The sequence below is a fragment of the Paramisgurnus dabryanus genome, chromosome 18, assembly GCF_030506205.2.
Source record: "Paramisgurnus dabryanus chromosome 18, PD_genome_1.1, whole genome shotgun sequence".
Classification (NCBI taxonomy): Eukaryota; Metazoa; Chordata; class Actinopteri; order Cypriniformes; family Cobitidae; genus Paramisgurnus; species Paramisgurnus dabryanus.
In genome coordinates, this window is record NC_133354.1 from 6,368,150 (window position 1) to 6,385,529 (window position 17,380).

The 17,380-nt window shown below is 38.3% G+C and overlaps 1 protein-coding gene across 6 annotated transcripts in view; it reads right to left on the minus strand.

The window, feature by feature from the left end:
* Nucleotides 1–4,283: 4,283 nt before the first annotated feature.
* Nucleotides 4,284–17,380, minus strand: part of add1 (adducin 1 (alpha)) — a 74,067-nt gene continuing 60,970 nt past the window's right edge. For 2 of the 6 annotated variants that reach the window (XM_065243672.1, XM_065243658.1), the window contains one exon: nucleotides 5,558–5,682. In XM_065243672.1, coding sequence (XP_065099744.1) covers nucleotide 5,682 — 1 coding nt within the window. In that variant the 3' untranslated portion in view covers nucleotides 5,558–5,681. Of the gene's footprint in view, nucleotides 5,683–17,380 lie in introns of all 6 variants that reach the window. The other 4 variants (XM_065243671.1, XM_065243659.1, XM_065243652.2 and 1 more) reach the window with 3 other exon arrangements.

The following is a 17,380-nucleotide window of genomic DNA, read 5'->3' on the forward strand; positions in this document are numbered from 1 at the left end:
CAGCGGGGAGAGGTTTCTAGTATAGTTCACAAAGGAAGGATATATACATCTCAAACTATGTTTTTAATTGTAAACATCTCTACAATTAAAGTGCAATAACAAATGTTAATAAAATAAAAAGCTTTTTATAACTAAGAAACATTTATGGAATTATTTAATGATTTTTACAGGTGAGTTATGCACTTTTGAAGCAAAAATAATATGAGGTCAGCAGCTAGTAAATACAATCATTATATGAAGGTTGTAATTGATGTATTGCTGGTAACATACATTGTTATTAAACTATATACATAAATGAACATATAATGAGATGAGTGCCATGGCTATACACTATACATCCTTTACACGTTTATTAGCTCCCAGACCTGTGTACCTGATGTCTTTCAATCTATCTCTCTCGCGCTCTCTCTCTCTCTGCAATGTCTAATGATCTGCGCATTCTCGAGGACGTTCTCAAGTTGTTTGACTTGACGCGAAGCTGCTAGACCTCGGAAGATAATGCGCATGTATTAAAAATGCATCGTGCAAATTAGCGGTTAAACACGGTCGGCAATTCTCAAACTCCGTACTCAAGAGCATGAACCCTACCTGAATGAAACAATCGCTTTGCGTCAATGGCCAGGGGTTTCTTTCGTAAGAATTGAATTGAGGGTCTGCATTAGCCTGCGCCTGTCTCGTCCCTCTCCATGGTTCTTTTTGCGCGTTCCCCCGCCCATCAATCAATCATCCGACCGTGGCGCGTCTTTATCACCTTACTTTTTTATTTATTTTTACTCAGTAACGGATATGATTTAACATGTAGCGAAGTAACCAACAATACTTTAAACATACTTAAGTAAAAGTAAAGTACAGATTTTAAAAACTACTCAAAGTAAAAGTACACAAAAAACTCAGTTACAGCAAGGTGAGTAAATGTAATTTGTTACTTTCAGCTCTGCCTCACCTCTGCATGAATGCATAAAAATGTTTTCTTGATCGTTTATCTGCTTCTGTTCTCAGAAAACGAAATATGTTCATGTTTATATGTCAAAATAGTCCAGTTTTAAAACATATGAGGATAAACTGATAAGTGATGGGAAACGTTGTATTGTATATAGCTTATTAACGCGTCGGCTCCGTACACTTCTCTACCACCGGAATGTGTGGTGGTGAGGTAAAAGGGGCGTGGGCAGTGGACCAAACCACTGTGAGGCAAGGGAGGGGGAATCCAAATATTTAAAACGTTTTTTTGTTGTTGCTCCGTTTGCATTTGTATTGTTTCACTTCTTACACAACTAGTTTAAGTATTATAAATCATTAAATTATTTTCAATACACATATTCTAATGATAATTTAGGGGGGACAACCCTCAGATAGGGGGGGTCCTGTCCCCCCCGACCCCCCCGGGATTTCCGCCCATGTATCCCACATGTTGTTTGATTGACACACAAGTGATAGAATGGGAGAGTGGATAGTGCTCTCGACTCTCATTCGTAGGTCTTAGGATCGAACCTGGGAAATGTATGTGCTACGTCATCATAATAAAATAGTTTTAATGTTGTTTTAACATCTGTTTGACAACTACATGAGCTTTTAGGCTCACAATTGTCGATAACTATAGGCGATTCGGGTCTATTTAATGAAAAAAAATAGAATAGAGATATACCAAATAAATAATAAGAGATTCATAAAATATATCAAGCCATAATATGCCACATTGTTTACATATAAAGATCTTTATTCAAATATATAAATTGTTCTGTGTTGATAAACTCAACCAGCTACTTTTTTACATATAATTTCTCCAGCCTTTGAAAACATTCTCACACAAGGGACACTTGCTGGCATGCATTTTTTGTAAGTAGCCTAAGTGTTACATACCTATGAGGAAAAATGACTTCTTTTCAGTAATTTATAGTATTTGATCTTGCCAAAAACGCATCTATGAGGTATTGTCAGTTTTGTTTCCTACCCTGTCAGTTTAAGATTCGAAGCAGATTCGACAGGTACGCCACCTTTCGAAATACTTGTGAAATGCACCGCTTGGTGTTTCGAATCACTTCATCACGTGACATGGGTGTTTCGAATCACATTTCGGAGCAGTGTTTCGAAACATTTACGCTTCGGGATCTCGACACAGTGTCGAAACGTCAGTTTCGCGGGAGCCATCCCTAACAAACGGAGCTAAGTATTTAAAGCATCCCTGTTGAAGTATGTGTTGACATGTACTGTTTACCTTGAAGAGATTGTGTACATTGAGAAGTCACAGTGAAACACATTGGATGGAATGAAGGAGTGTTTTACTAGCAATCTTGTATTCATCAGACCTCTAGAAGAGAGAGGAAGGCCTTAAGCGTCAACAAAACTGAGTATGTTGAATTGTTGTCGTGTCAGTGACACCCTTGCTAACATTGCATCCCAGTGTGTTTCCTGTGTGTTCGCTCCGCGTGTAAGCAGCCCCACCTGTAAAAAGGATTGGTGGGTCAGCCGGAGCCAGCTAAGAAGAGGAAGGAGTGTGTTTACAAGTCGTTGGTTTGACGTCTCCATCTGGTCATCCTCCGCACTAACCCCTTTCAGTTGTTCAGGACCAATTCCCGGCCCAACATGATCTGACCCTAATTCACCGTGAGTGCGTGGAGTGCAGTGGGTGAGTCTTTTTGACGTGTTTACACCTGAAGAATTGTAGTCAGCGATCACTCCCTAGGCCGAAGAGGAGAGCTCTGTATTAAAGGAATTGAGCTGGTGTCGGTGGATGACTGATATGTATACACACAACCCGACTGTGACTCTTAATCCCTTCCCCCACCTGGTGGTGCCGTGGCAACTGTAAGAAGTAAGGATTTGCTGTGAATATTGTGTGGAGTATTGAAGGAGGGAAAGCTTGAATTGGCTGCTGCGTGGCAAAAAGTAGAGGTGCTGTCTCCGTGTATGATCATCCGTCTGAATGCTTTCAGGTGTCCGCCCCTGTCTAGATCTCTTGTCCCGCTGTTTGGAAGAGAGGAGAGGGAAGTGTTCGGCCCACTCGAGCAGTACCTCACCTGGTGTGGTATCCTACCTCAACCTACCCACCCATTGTGATTCCTTCTGTGGCCGTGTTAGGCCCAACGAGCAGCAGCCTCGGCCTGTACGTCCATCTGCCTTTCTGATCAAAGCCTATAGGTGTTGTATCCCTCCCTACATGTTCACGGAAGTAGTATATTATTAAAGGGATTCTGTGTGTTTGTCTACTGCAGGTTTGAGCCAAAGGCTCTGTGTCATCGTGAGACTGTTCCACTACGTGTTGGAAGTCGACGTCAAAGTGTTTTCCTTAGAAGTCTGTCCTAGTGATGAAGGCTAGAAGTTGCTGTGTGCATATACGTCCTGTACGCCAAGAGTCCAGGGTACCTCCCTGTATACTTACCTGTACGCCCAAGGTCTAAGCCCAGCACACTTATCTGTATACCTACCTATACGTCCACAGTAGCCAGTCCAGTCTACCCTATATACTTACCTGTGTACCCTCTAGGCGCCTCCAGCTTTAAACCCAGGAACGCACTCGTATACCTTCTGGATGCCCAAAGCTCCCAGCTCAGTGTACTTGCCTAACTACCTTCTGGACACTCAAGCCTCGAGCCAGTGGTTCTCTTACACGTCACGGCCGCCAGCCTAAGGTATCCATCCACTTACTAGTGTACTCCACTACCTTAATTCTTTGCGCCCAGGAAGGGAGGGTGAAAGGCTCCACCTGCAGTTCGGCTAGGAGATACAAAAAGGGGCGAAGCTGAGAATATTTCCACACGTGATCACAAGTGAATAAAGAAGTCGGAAGGCCTACCTGTGAATCCCCGTGAAAGTCAGAAGCAACTCGGAACTGACGCTCTCTTGGCCCAGAGAGCTAACATTTTAGATATCCCTTCTCCACTTACCCTTTTAAAATTATTTAATAAAGATTGTTTTAACTAACTTCCCCTTGTTTGTCTGGTCATTGGGGTGTTTTTTGGGACCTCCTCGAGGTGGAAACTAGGGAGGGGCGAGATTCACGATATTGGTGGTCCACTCCGACCTGTGACAAAATCATTCAGAGATTCAACATCTGCATGTTAGAAACTGACAGACGGGCTTTAAATAAAATCATCAAACTAAATAATTACTGAATGAAAGAGTTGAGAAGAAAATCAAGAGCGAGTTCAGAGGACAAACAACAAAGTTAAAGGTCATGAAGTCCTTCAGTAAACTCTTTTGTTGTGTTTGTTAGTGAACATCAGATTTCTGATTTATTCTCATTGAAATCAAACTCGTCCATGTGATTCATGTTGTAAACTCAAAAATAATCTTTCATTTATATTCTTCATATTTTTCCTGTGTTTGTATTTCTTCTAAACTTAAATCAATCATTTGTTTGAGATTTGTTTATACTGTATGGGATAGTACGAGTGAATCTCATAAAGTGATCGGCTCATATTTTACACCAAAGTCTGAAACATAACCTGAATATATCTTAGTGAGATTCACTCATGGTCATTTGTGATGCTCCAGACAAACACTAGGATTGTGTGTGAGTGTCTATAAACATCACAAAACTGTCAATCAACTGTGATGTCATCAGTGTCTGTATGAAACATGAATCAGGGAGTCGGCTTGTTTGTCTTTGATTCAAGGCAGGATGTTTAATAGTGTCAGTGATACAGATAAAGATTAATGTTATGACAGTGTTGTCAAGCTACTGAACGTAAACCTACAGCTAAAAATATACAATCAAATTTCATTCACATCACTGCAGGACGAAAGTTGTGTGGTGTAGATATATTGCAAACAGGAGTCATCGTGTGTCAACATACTGTAGAAAGATGAAGATATTATTATCACAACAAATTCAATCGAAACGAATAAAAAACCTGACTGAAGAGAAATATTTTTGGCTATTTATTTGTTTATTTTCTATCATCTTCAGATCTTTTGGACTCTTCTTCATCTGTTCAGGTGAGATCTGTTGTATTTCATGATTTTATTATGGGTTACTCTGTGTATCTGTTTATTAAAAACTAAATAGACATCGATCAGAAGCATGCGGCTGAATTCTCAACTTATTTTGACACCACAAGGGTCCTGAACTTCTTCATAAATTTCTTTTTCTTAATAACATCGGATACATTCTCATACATTATAGTGGTTTTTCATACGCCTCACATTATTCTTTATAAAAACATTGAAACTGATGATGTTGTTATAGCGTGAGATGATTTACATGCCTTTCATGTCACGCTCTTTCCAAAGTGACTTTAGCCGTTGGCCGGCATTTATTAAGAACGGTTAACAGAATAAAAAGATATCTATGCTTTTAATAATAAAAAGAGATTGACACAATAAAAGTTAAGAAATAAAACTAAAGGATTTAAAGACAGGTATTGCCAAACACCGAGAAAGCTTCCTCTCTAGGTTTCTGACTTCTTTTTGTTTTTCTTCAGGAAAGATGGGGTGCGAAACTTTTTTCTTCTTCTTTGTTGGGAGATTCGTCACTGCCTGGGTCACCCGCAGCATCGTCACCGGCAGGCTCCTCCCCTTCATGTTGAGGGGCGGGGTCTGTCTGTTCAGGGGCGGGGTCTTCTGCAGGTAGGGTGGTGACTTCAGTGGATTCATCAGGGGTGAGATCAGGTAGGGTCTGTTTTAAAGTGGCGGCGTCACTCTCGTCTTTGCTCGACTGGTTCTGGTTCTGTTGTGTCGGTTCTGTAGAGGACGGAGAGAAAGTGAAGGGAAAAGACAACAATGAGTTTGTAGAGCCGCACGTGTCATGAAGAGCATCTGGGGGAAAAATTCAGCTCTCAACATCTGAGTCACCTTCACTGAGAAAGTTTCTATAAAACTAAAACTACACAAATACAGACACTTGTTTATTCATGATCCATCAAATGGTTTAAACACACAAAAATAAAAGCTGACATCATTTACACACAGTCTTATGTGAGATGTGTGGGACTTCAAAAATAACTAAAGTCTTCATCAATAAAGTTTACGGTGCTTTACATCTCTATATTGAAGTGTACAGAAAAAACAACCTGAACAAAAGAAACACAAAGATTTCAAATGAAGAACTGAACACAAATGACCTCAGCAACCTCCTAAAATATGGATTTTATGTCTTAATAACCTTCATAACGCTGGTGCTCACAGTAAATCACAATTCACAGATGATTTAAAACTCATGTGAGCACCACTGGGAAAATGCCTGGTGGGCCGGTTGACATGTGGGCCGGTGGCCTCTGAGATTTTTTAGCGTTTGGCTTAGGGGCGGGTGACAGGTAAATATTTTCGGCCTCTTCATGACAGGTTCAGTGTGTCTTATGATTGCGCCCCCCTGCTCCACCCCTCAAGTGGATTTGTCCAAGCAGCCGCTAGGTTCATGGTTAAATATACAGTGATGATAGCGCATCATTTAGCCTTGTACTTAAGAATAATCATTGTGGACAACAGAGGCTCCAAAAAGAAGAAAGGGGGGAGCGGAGAAGATCTGCGAGAAAAAGTCGCCCAGGTATATTAACAACCGCCCAAGTATATCTGGCATAACTTTTTTTCTCTTCCAACAAGTTCGGTATGTGTTCGCATGCTCTCCTTTTCTCAATTAATTGGGTGCAAACTGAGGCAAGCTCAGTGTCACATTGACCGCGTTTACATGCACCCTAATAATGCGATTATAATGGGATTTTGTCAATACTGCGATTATACTTTACCTCATGTAAACGCAATAATTCGATAAAAATAATGCGATTAAGCTCATAATCGCAATAAGTAAAGTCGCATTAAAAGAGGTGGCGTACGCCGGGTATAATCGCAGTATGCGTCCATGTAAACGCTTTAATCGCATTTATACCGCACTAATTAAGTGCACGTGTGTTTTAGTCACGCACCTTAAGCACAAATTCGTTTTAATCTTGACATTAGGAAGTTTTACATGAACTCTGCCAACACGACTCGCTGTCAGCAGTCTGCCTTCATTCAGAAACAGCTCAAATAACACGACAGCAGTGTATAAAACCTTTAAATGACATTATAACGATAATTATAACGATAAATATATTAGTGACCACATCATAATGATAACTTCATGCTAATTCGATAAAACGAGCGCGGCATTACCTAATATTGGATATTTCTTGTAATAAAAACTTTTTTTGCAATTGTTTACATGTCACTGAATATGTACATATGCTGTTCTTGTTGCATTTACACAGCGGGAAACCAGCAGATGTCCTCAACTGAATGAATGTAGTAGTTTGTGTAATAATATCATACCTTTTGGCGTAGTCTGGTAGAAAAATTTCACAGCATCAGCGCTGGATACCTGAGGTAATTTTATGTTATAAACCTCAGCAATGAATGAGCTTTCTGCTGCATTTTAAGTGCGCGTGCACTTCAAGTTCAAATAGATTTGATTGGCTGTCAATGGTTTATCGTTCATCATGTGCCAAAATCGCTATCGTTATAGTTGTTGTGTGAGCTCTGCTATTATCTTTAATATAAAACGATTTTTAAAACTATATTTTTATATCATGTGAACGCCCTTTACAGGCACTGTCATATTTATATCTTCATCACGGCACCGGATAATGAAATACATCTATAACAACGTGTTTGTCATTTAACGTAAGTAAATTAAAACAGTGGACCATATATGTGAGTTCATCATTTGTGCTCTGCATTGAACTTTGTGTGAATAATCCGAAAATAAAAACTGCATGTAAACCGGAGTGAAGAGGTTAGCTCCAGTCATGTAAACATCTTACTGCGATTAAGGCCTTACTCGCATTATTGGAAATAATCGCATTTTTGGTGTGCATGTAAACGTGGTCATTGTGTCCATGTTTCTGAACTTGAGCAGAGTTGTATGCATTAGAGGTCTTCACAGAGGACCCATACGGTTCCAGGTCTATATTTTAAAGGGGCAGTTGGGTCTGGGTCGTCCCAGTTTAATTACTTCGGGTCCTGGGTCTGATCGACCAGCCGTGATCAGAGTCAGTCGGCGCTAAGGCGTTAAAGCGCATATGCAGTCTCGTGCCTCTGGTTTCTATATAACAACTGGCTCTGTTTTTAAAGTCACAATGCACTTTCTTTCTCCTATTTTTATAAATATTATTAATGAACCATCCTTTCTTTCTGAGAAAACATTTTAGATATAAGAGATGGTAGCAAATAAGCAATGTTAATGTCAAGCCCATTGCACTGAATGAGCAGTTATAGCTCAAATGGGCAAACAGTCCTTATAAGCTGACTCAAGATATAAAAAGGCAAAGCTGTAAAGTAAAGTCACCCGTCACAGTGACAGCAAGTAGAATTTTGAATCTGACATAATGAGTGGATTAAGCTCTTTTAATCTGCAAGAGAGGAATGGAAAGAGAGGCACTTTTACCACTTCTGCTTTGTCTAATAGAAAGTGAAGAAAGCTACATAAACTATTATAACACCGGTCACTTATAATCTATAGACTTGCCCTGTCTATCATTAATATACTTTACATATTATTGTATTTAATAGAGTTTAATAAAAGGGATCATCTACACAAGTATTGCTTCATAAATCAGTGGAAAAATATTAAAGTGTTTTTGTGGTGCTTTGACAAACAGTGTCAGCTTTGTTCATGGCAAATAGAGTTTGGGTGGTTACATTTGAACCATACAGTGAAATATAAATGTTCAATAAATCAAAGCATTGGGTTAGGTCACACAATAGCCTACTACACTAGTCAACATTTGAAGTGGATCAAACGTTTCATTAATGTGTTCTCAAACCAATACCCAATACTCGTTCTTGTCTTAGGACAACTTTGATGAACTTTTTTGATCCACTTCAAATGATGACTACCCAGGTGAAAAAGTAGTACACTTCCATAGTGTACTTAAAGTGCTTTATTTTCGCACACTAATTTTGTACTTAATATACTAAAATTTCATCCTTAGTACTTCTTAAGATGTTCTTAAGATCATCTAAGTGTACTTCACTGTGCTATTTTGAGACACCATAAATATGAACTAAAATGTGCTAAAAATGTATTTAAAAAATGTATTTAGATACCACTTTTAGTAAACTTGAACCCATCTTTGTATGAAAGTTGAGTTCAAGTTTAATTCAAGTGTTAAGTAAATACATTTTTTAATACACAGATAGTATGTTAAAAATGCATTTTAGTTCATATTCATGGTGCCTCAAAATAGCACAGTGAAGTACACTTAGATGATTTCAAGAGCATCTTAAGAAGTACTAAAGATGACTTTTTAGTATATTAAGTACAAAATTAGTGTGCGAAAATAAAGCACTTTAAGTACACTATGGAAGTGTACTACTTTTTCACCTGGGTAGTTTAGTTGTTTGTCACACGTATAGTAGACACTTTTGTCGGTGGGTAATAATGATTGCCTTTTTCACCGGCTACCACCACAATTATATTTCAGATCTGTGGGAAATACCTCATTAAGTCTTTACATTGTGGCTAAATGTTTGGGTTCAGTTTATGAAGTGTTGCTACAACATGACTCTCATTCAGCATAATACTGTGTGTTTGTTATTTATGGGGGGAATCAGGGGGGCGATTTTGGTATCGGTGGGCTTGTGTGTGGGGTGGGGTGTCGTTGGTCCAGCGGTGGGCCGTTCCACGAGAAAATTGCCAGGGCCGAATTTTGTTCCCAGTCCAACCCTGACTAGTGATCCAAACAATCGTCTAAAAACAGCTGATGTAAATCATAGACAAACTGAATTAGTCCCAGATCTTTAGATGATCTTAAGTAACAAACACACTGATAGATACATTTATATTTCTGACATTAAACTTCATCTCTCACTGGGACCAGTAAACAAACAGCAGTGATAAAACACATACGTAACTCTGTGACATATAGATACAGAGCTGAACAAAAACCACAAAGCTGCTTTATTCACAGATATTTTTATTATTATGAACTTGAAAGATCTAAAACATAATCAAAATCAATATTGATACAACACAGACTTTCAAAGATAAATGTCTTAGAGATATTTGTTGTCAGGATCACCTTACCAGTTTTTCAGGAAATCAAAGTCAAGCGTGGGGTGGAGTGAGGTTTACTTACTATGGTAACAGGTACTCTTTTTTATTTCCATCTCCTTATTGTGATGCAGTCATGAAGAAAAAGCACAAGTAGAGAGAGATGTGTATGCAGATCAAATCACAAGCACCAGGTTAAATTAAAAAGAAATAAACAGACACAGTAAAGATACAGACAACCAGAAGTAAAGAATGACCGCCGAGCCATTCTTAAAACCCCAGAGAAATGTACATGAAGAGGAATGAAAACATTAAAGACGGACGCTTTACAGAAGACGACAGGATTACATCTGTATTTACAGCGCTCACAATATGACCGCTCATCCATATTGTGCACTTCTGTCTTCTGTACATTGTAACCAGAGATGTAAAAATCTTTCACAAATACGCTGTATTTTAAAGCAGTTCATCTACAAACCTTACGACAGCTGTTAGGTCAAAAATACAGAGATATCTCTGATATCAGTCATGATTTCTATATCGGCCTCCTCATCTACAACACTGTGTAACGTAAACTAAAACTTGAACATAGGATCTATTTTGTGTGGTTTTTGATGTAATCCAGGGTAATAAAGACCAAGAGGGGTGATGAAGGGGTTAATGATTATTTATTATTTCTGGAACATAAATATCAATGTTGATCCCCTTTGGTCTGTTATTACAAACATTACTTAAACATCAAGACACAGAGATGATCTAGAATCAGTGGATGTTGTCCTGATGATCTTACCTTCATCTAGACCAGGGATGGGCAATTTCAGTCCTGGAGGGCCGGTGTCCTGCATAGTTTAGCTCCAACCATAATTAAACACACTAGAAACTTTTAGGCAGGTGTGCTGAGGCAAGTTTGACCTAAACTCTGCAGGACACCGGCCCTCCAGGACCGAAGTTGCCCATCCCTGATCTAGACACACAGGTGAGCTGGGTGGAGTGCTGGTATCGTTGGGAACTTCTTCAGTTTCTTTCTAGACTTGCGTGGGTACTGTTGAGCTACAGGACCTCTCAGAAACCACCAGACACAACAACAAAACTTGATATCCCTGCTGAAAAAACAGCATCAAACCAGCATGGGAATTATGCTGGTCTATACTGGTTTAGCTGGTGGTCACCAGCATACCAGCACCAAAACACAACATATGCTGGTTTGACCAGCATGGGATGCTGGTGCTAATGCTGGTGCTAATGCTGGTTTGGTGCTGGTTTAGCTGGTGCTAATGCTGGTGCTGATGCTGGTGTAGCTGGTGTTCACTAGCAAACCAGCACCAAAACACAACATATGCTGGTCTTGCTGGTATGCTGTTTTTTTTCAGCAGGGATTGTCCCTCAAACAGTAAATAAACTTGATTGATTGGTTTCTTATATCATATATTTGAATGAATATCAACTGCACATATAGTGTAAATGTTTTTGAAGTAAAACTATAAACATTTTGTCTTTTTTGGTACAGTAGATGACAGAAGTGATATATTTTCAATGTTATAGTTTGCTGAATTCAGAAGGAAGAGCATGAAGATGACATCTAAAGACGACACTTTGGGCACTCTATCAGGGGCCGTATTCACAAAGCATTTTATCTTACCACTAAGAGTACTCCTAAATCGCACTAAAAGATTTTAGCTAGGAGTTTTCTCTTAAAAGTTATTCACAACGCCTTTCAGACCTACTTTTAGTAAGGAAAAATGATAACTCCTAAACTAAGAGTGAGTCTTCGTTGCTACGGATGACGTCAATTCTCATGCACGAGCTGCCTCGCAATGACCACGGTGATTGGTTGTTAGATGACAGGGCTGTCATGCGGAACATAACACAGACGCACCAAATCATGGAATTACAACATTGAAATATGTCTGTGTCCTACACAAAATAATAATAGTAATGCCATCAAAATGCATATAAAGAAAAGTCGTGAATGAAATTAAATTAAATCAAGGTAGCCTAATACCCAAATGAAAACCGCCAATTGCCTAATAATAAAAAACGACATTACATTAACACTTGCTTGATTAATTGACATCCTATTAGCCTAAATAGACTACTTAAAGCAAGGAAATGTTGCCCATATTGAAGAATCCTAATGTAATAAATAAATGACGGTGGATTATGAACTCGCCAAAACGGAAAAGAAAGCCCAACTGGATGCAGGATCAGTTACTGCTGCTGTCCCAGTTGGTGCTGGAAAAAAGAAACATAATAATAGGGAAATTCGGCACTGATATATCAAGCAAAAGTGAGACATGCGAGACAATGATGCGCGGGTCAATGTACAAAACAACCGGCACCCGACCAACGTTTTCAACTAACCCGCCCGCAAGTCGGACAGCAAAAAATCCGCGGGTGACCTCTCAGGCATCCGCTCATTTCGGATCAACCCGCGCATTACTGATGGGAGAGGATTTGTTGCAGATCAACACAGCATTCCCGCTTGTGTCGCGGACCCCGGACGACTGCGAGAGGCGGTGGTATATGCATTACAATTGCAGTAGAGGGTTGAGATTGCAGCCTTTAAACAGACTAGCATGGCAACAGGTATGCCTATAATATTAAATATTTAATTTCATTATTGTTTCCTGTAATTCTAAAAAACTTCCTGCTTGCCATGAATGTAATGAATTATGAAACAAATGTTATAAACAATATGCTTACATTAAAGTGTTCTTTTAAGTGTTATGTGCAATGCTTTTGAGTTGGTGAAACTGTCCATGTTAAGGAGGATCAGCACCTAAGACATTTTAAGATCCTTTGTGAATAGGTCTTAGTGAGTTAGGAGTCCTCTCGACTTCTTTTAAGCTGTCTCAGACTTAGGTGCTACTTTTAGGGCTAAAATGCTTTGTGAATTACTCTTAGTGAAAAAATTTAGGAGTCCTAAATTTAGGAGTGACACGCCCAGTATTTTTAGGAGTTGCTCCTAAATTCGCCAGTTGGGAGCTACTTTTAGCCTTAAAATTCTTTGTGAATACGGCCCCAGATCTCTATTGAGATGTTTCCTCTTCTTACCTTTCTGCTTGAGCTCCACTTCTCTGTAATATTCCTCCATCTCTTGGTTTGTGAGCTTGTTGAAGGGATTTGGTCCAGTTTTAGTCACAATCACTCATGGCTGGTACTCCGTCTCCATAATGGCTTTAGATTTGGTCACCAGCTCCCCCTGGAGGACACAAGACGACAATGCAACACTGAAACTGCCCATAAAAACTTCTAATTTGGTTATCTCCCTGCTGAACATCCACCTAAGACCAGCATAAGTTGGTTTTAGCTGGTCTCCCAGCTTGGTTTTAGCTGGTGGCCTATTGCTGGTGCAGCAGGCTGGTCTAGCTGTGTTTTGGTCAATTTTTAAGCTGGTCTAGCTGGGCTTAGCTGTCAGACTGGAAGACCAGCTGACCCACCAGCTTGACCAGCTTTGCCAGGCTGGGAGGACAGCTTAGACCTAGTGAGGGGCGTTTTCGAACTACGCTTCATGAGGCTTCGAAACATTTACGAATCTTTTGTTTCGAATCATTGGTTCGGAGCTTGTTTCAAACTGGCCAAAGTCACGTGATTTTAGCAAACGAGGATTCATTATGTCATAACTGTTTCGAAAATCCAACGATTCACCACAAGGGGAATCACAACAACCCTGCTGAAAAAAACAATAAAACCATTACAGAAAATTCTAATGGTTTCCATTAAAATACAGAACCAGAACCGAACCAATACATACCATTAGAGACCAACAAAGACCAATACACTGTAGTGTGTTTTGGGCCATATTCCATTAGAACCAATAAAATTCCCAATAAAACCAATAGAATTTCTGTAATGGTGACTATTTGTTTTTTAGCAGGGAAATGACCAGTGTAGGTGAACTCGGGTCAGTTTTATTATAAAAGTTCATAAAACATTCTTTCTGACTAATAACACTACCACTTTTTCTTTATAGACAAATTTAATGACAAAAATGTGCATAATTAAAAAGGGAGTTCTTTTGTAATTATTTGTTTGCCATAAATGAAACAAAAACACAGAATACACTTTAAATTATGTCTTATATAATCCTTAAATAATTAATTTTGGTAACAGTTTATTTTACGACCCGCAAAGTACCGCGTAATTAAACCGAATTTACAGCGTGCCTATTTGTAACAACAGGGTACCTCTACAGTACGTACTTTTAGGTATAAAGGAATAATATTTTAAGTTTGGGGTAATAGTGGGTAGGAATATGAAGAATTATTAATTATTTATACTCTAAGTATTTTATAACAACAGGGTACCTATTGTAATATTACGTGGTATGTATGACTTAGTCAAGTCTATGGGGAAATTATGTTTTATTTATTTTTTATTTTTATTGTGAATTTTTCATATTGACTACTGAATGTTGTATACAGTCAATGTCTACGAGCCACATCGGCAAATAAATATAACAGCATATCACTTTTATTTTAGTAGCCTATATTACTTGCTTTTAATAACAAAAGTCCAGCTGATTTAATGTGGTTATCTTTTTTTAAGGTAAGTACAATAAAAATAGCAATTCCCTATTTACCAGGAAACTCCTACATTTGCGGACATATTTGAAGTGGTGCTTTGCAATTTATTTACTGTAAACACAAGTATTTTAGCCAAATATAATTTATGCAATGGCAAACCAGAATGAAACAACAGCAGATATCAGCTCCCGCTAAAGCAAAAGACGACTACATGCGTAGGCTACTGCGCAGGTGTAGAGCGCGCGGCCGTCTGCAGGAGGTTTGCTAGAACGCGATCCTGTAAGAAAGTTATTTACACTTAATTTACACTATCACCCCCCCCCCCGACAATTTATTATATGATTTAATATTCACATATTTCATATTTTTCAGGTATGACAAACATGGGCAAGTCTTATATCAAACGAAAGCTCTCATTCTCAGGAATAAGGCTACAGCGTTATTTTTGATCTATTATTAACACATATCCAACAATCATCGAATGAATAATGAGGTAAAAAATGGTCTTTTGTAAACATATGGGAAACTTGAGTGTGGACTGCCTCAGATAGCACATATAGCCACAAATGATACACCATCTTTTATCTTAGGTCCTACTCTAAAAAATAAATCCATTCACAGCATTTTCTTTGGTTGTGTGCATATATAATCCCTTGCTATTTATTATATGTGCAAAACAAAAAATTAATATTTATATGAAAAATGTATTTTCGCACCCTTCAGTAAAATAAGAATATCTTTTGAATGCGACATGCTAAAGAGTTCATTCTTTTTTTGGGTGTTTACTGTCTGCTGCTGCTAACAACCAGAACTGTCTGCAGTCTGCTAGAGCATCCAGAACCAGAGTTATACACTATCAAAGACAGTGTTTACAACATAAAAAATAAAATTTGGTGTTTCATCATATGAAAAACAACATAAATAACACTATTTGTCACAAACAGCAGCTTTTTATGTAACTTCAAAGGGTTTTCTGCAAAATGATATAAAGAAATTGCATTTATTCCACTGTATGAGGTTATGGGAGCACTTCAAATGTTTTTTGGCAGAAATTGTATACAAAAAGCGTATTATTCCTCCCATCAGTTGGAGTAAAATAACTTTTGCATTTATTATGATAGAGAAAAAAATCATTTTTCCTCTGTAAGCTGGCAATTGCTGGAATCAAACAAAACTGTCTGCAGGTTTCGTTACCACTCAGGCCCAGAGGTATACACCTATAAATACAGACTTTAGAAAAAAAACATCAACAAGCGCCTATTTATTTTTGTGTTTATTAGAGGACTGACAACACATACAACCATGTTGAGCACTTTTAACAGTGTTTTATGTAATTTCAAAGGGTTTCCTGTAAAATGATACCAAACTTTTGTATGTGCACCTCTGCATGTGGGTATGAGAAGCTTTTGAAATTGGGTAGGCCAAATCCAGGCGGAAATCCCCAAAATAGCCTCAGAGTGTAAGAAGAGGTTTTAAAAACGTTCTACACTGTGGAATACGGCTGCGAGTGATGTGAGCAGGTTCCGCATGCTGGATAAGGTGACTGGTTTTGTTAATACATGACTCACGCATTTCAAACAATGTTTTTTCAAGAAAGCTAGCACATAATAGCCTAAAGTTATTAACGTAACTGGCTCAGAAAACTCTGTTTCTGTCAAGGCACAGTGAAGAAACATTTACTGAAGGCTTTCATTTATGTTTTTTATATGTAATGCAGAACAGCATTTGTGAGACGACATCAACTCATCATCCGAGTGGACAAGAACACCAACAGAAGACGCCAAGCCGCAAAAACAATGAAAAATTGTCATGACTTTTTATTTGAAATAAAAGTTATGTGATAATAAACATTAAGTGTTGGCTTAATTATAGTGTTTTAAAGATGTTTTGAAATAAAAATAACAATATTCTGTATGTTTATGGTATTTACCCTATAACATTTATAATAAGAGGTGAACAAAGTCCCACTTTAATTTACAGCCCGCAAATATAAGAGTTACCTGGTAACTCCTGTATACATATACAGATCAAAGAGGTACAAGTTGCTATTATTTTTATTGTGTGTTATATTTTATTTGCCGACGTGGCTTGTAGACATCAACTGTAGGCTATACAAAACACTTCATCAGGTAAGTAGCAAATATGAAAAAAAAACATATTACACATAGACCATATTACCCATAGACGTAAGTCATACATACCAAGTAATATTACAATAGGTACCCTGTAGTTATGAAATACTTAGAGAATAATTTTCCATATATTCTTACCCCCTTATTACCCCAAACTTAAAATATTGTTCCCTAATAACTACAAGTACGTACTGTAGAGGTACTCTGTTGCTACAGATAGGTACGGTGTAAATTCTGTTTAATTTTGCTGTACTCTGCGGGTCGTAAAATAAAGTGTTACCGGGAGTTCTTTTGTAATGATTTGTTTGCCATGATTTGTTTATAACTAAAAACACAGAATACACTTTTAATTATGTCTTTATTAAATTAAATAATTTATTTTTAGATATATTTTTAGAATCCGGGCGAGTGAAGCGAGATGAGTTACAGCAGTGAGTTAAAGTGAAGCAGGAAATCAAAGTCAAGCGTGGGGTGGGGTGAGGTTTGCTTACTATGGTAACAGGTACTCTTTTGTATTTCCATCTCCTTATTGTGACGCAGCCACGAAGAAAAAGCACAAGTAGAGAGAGATGTGTATGCAGATCAAATCACAAGCACCAGGTTAAATTAAAAATAAATGAACAGACACAGTAAAGATACAGAGAACCAGAAGTAAAGAATGACCGCCGAGCCATTCTTAAAACCCCAGAGAAATGTACATGAAGAGGAATGAAAACATTAAAGACGGACGCTTTACAGAAGACAACCGGATTACA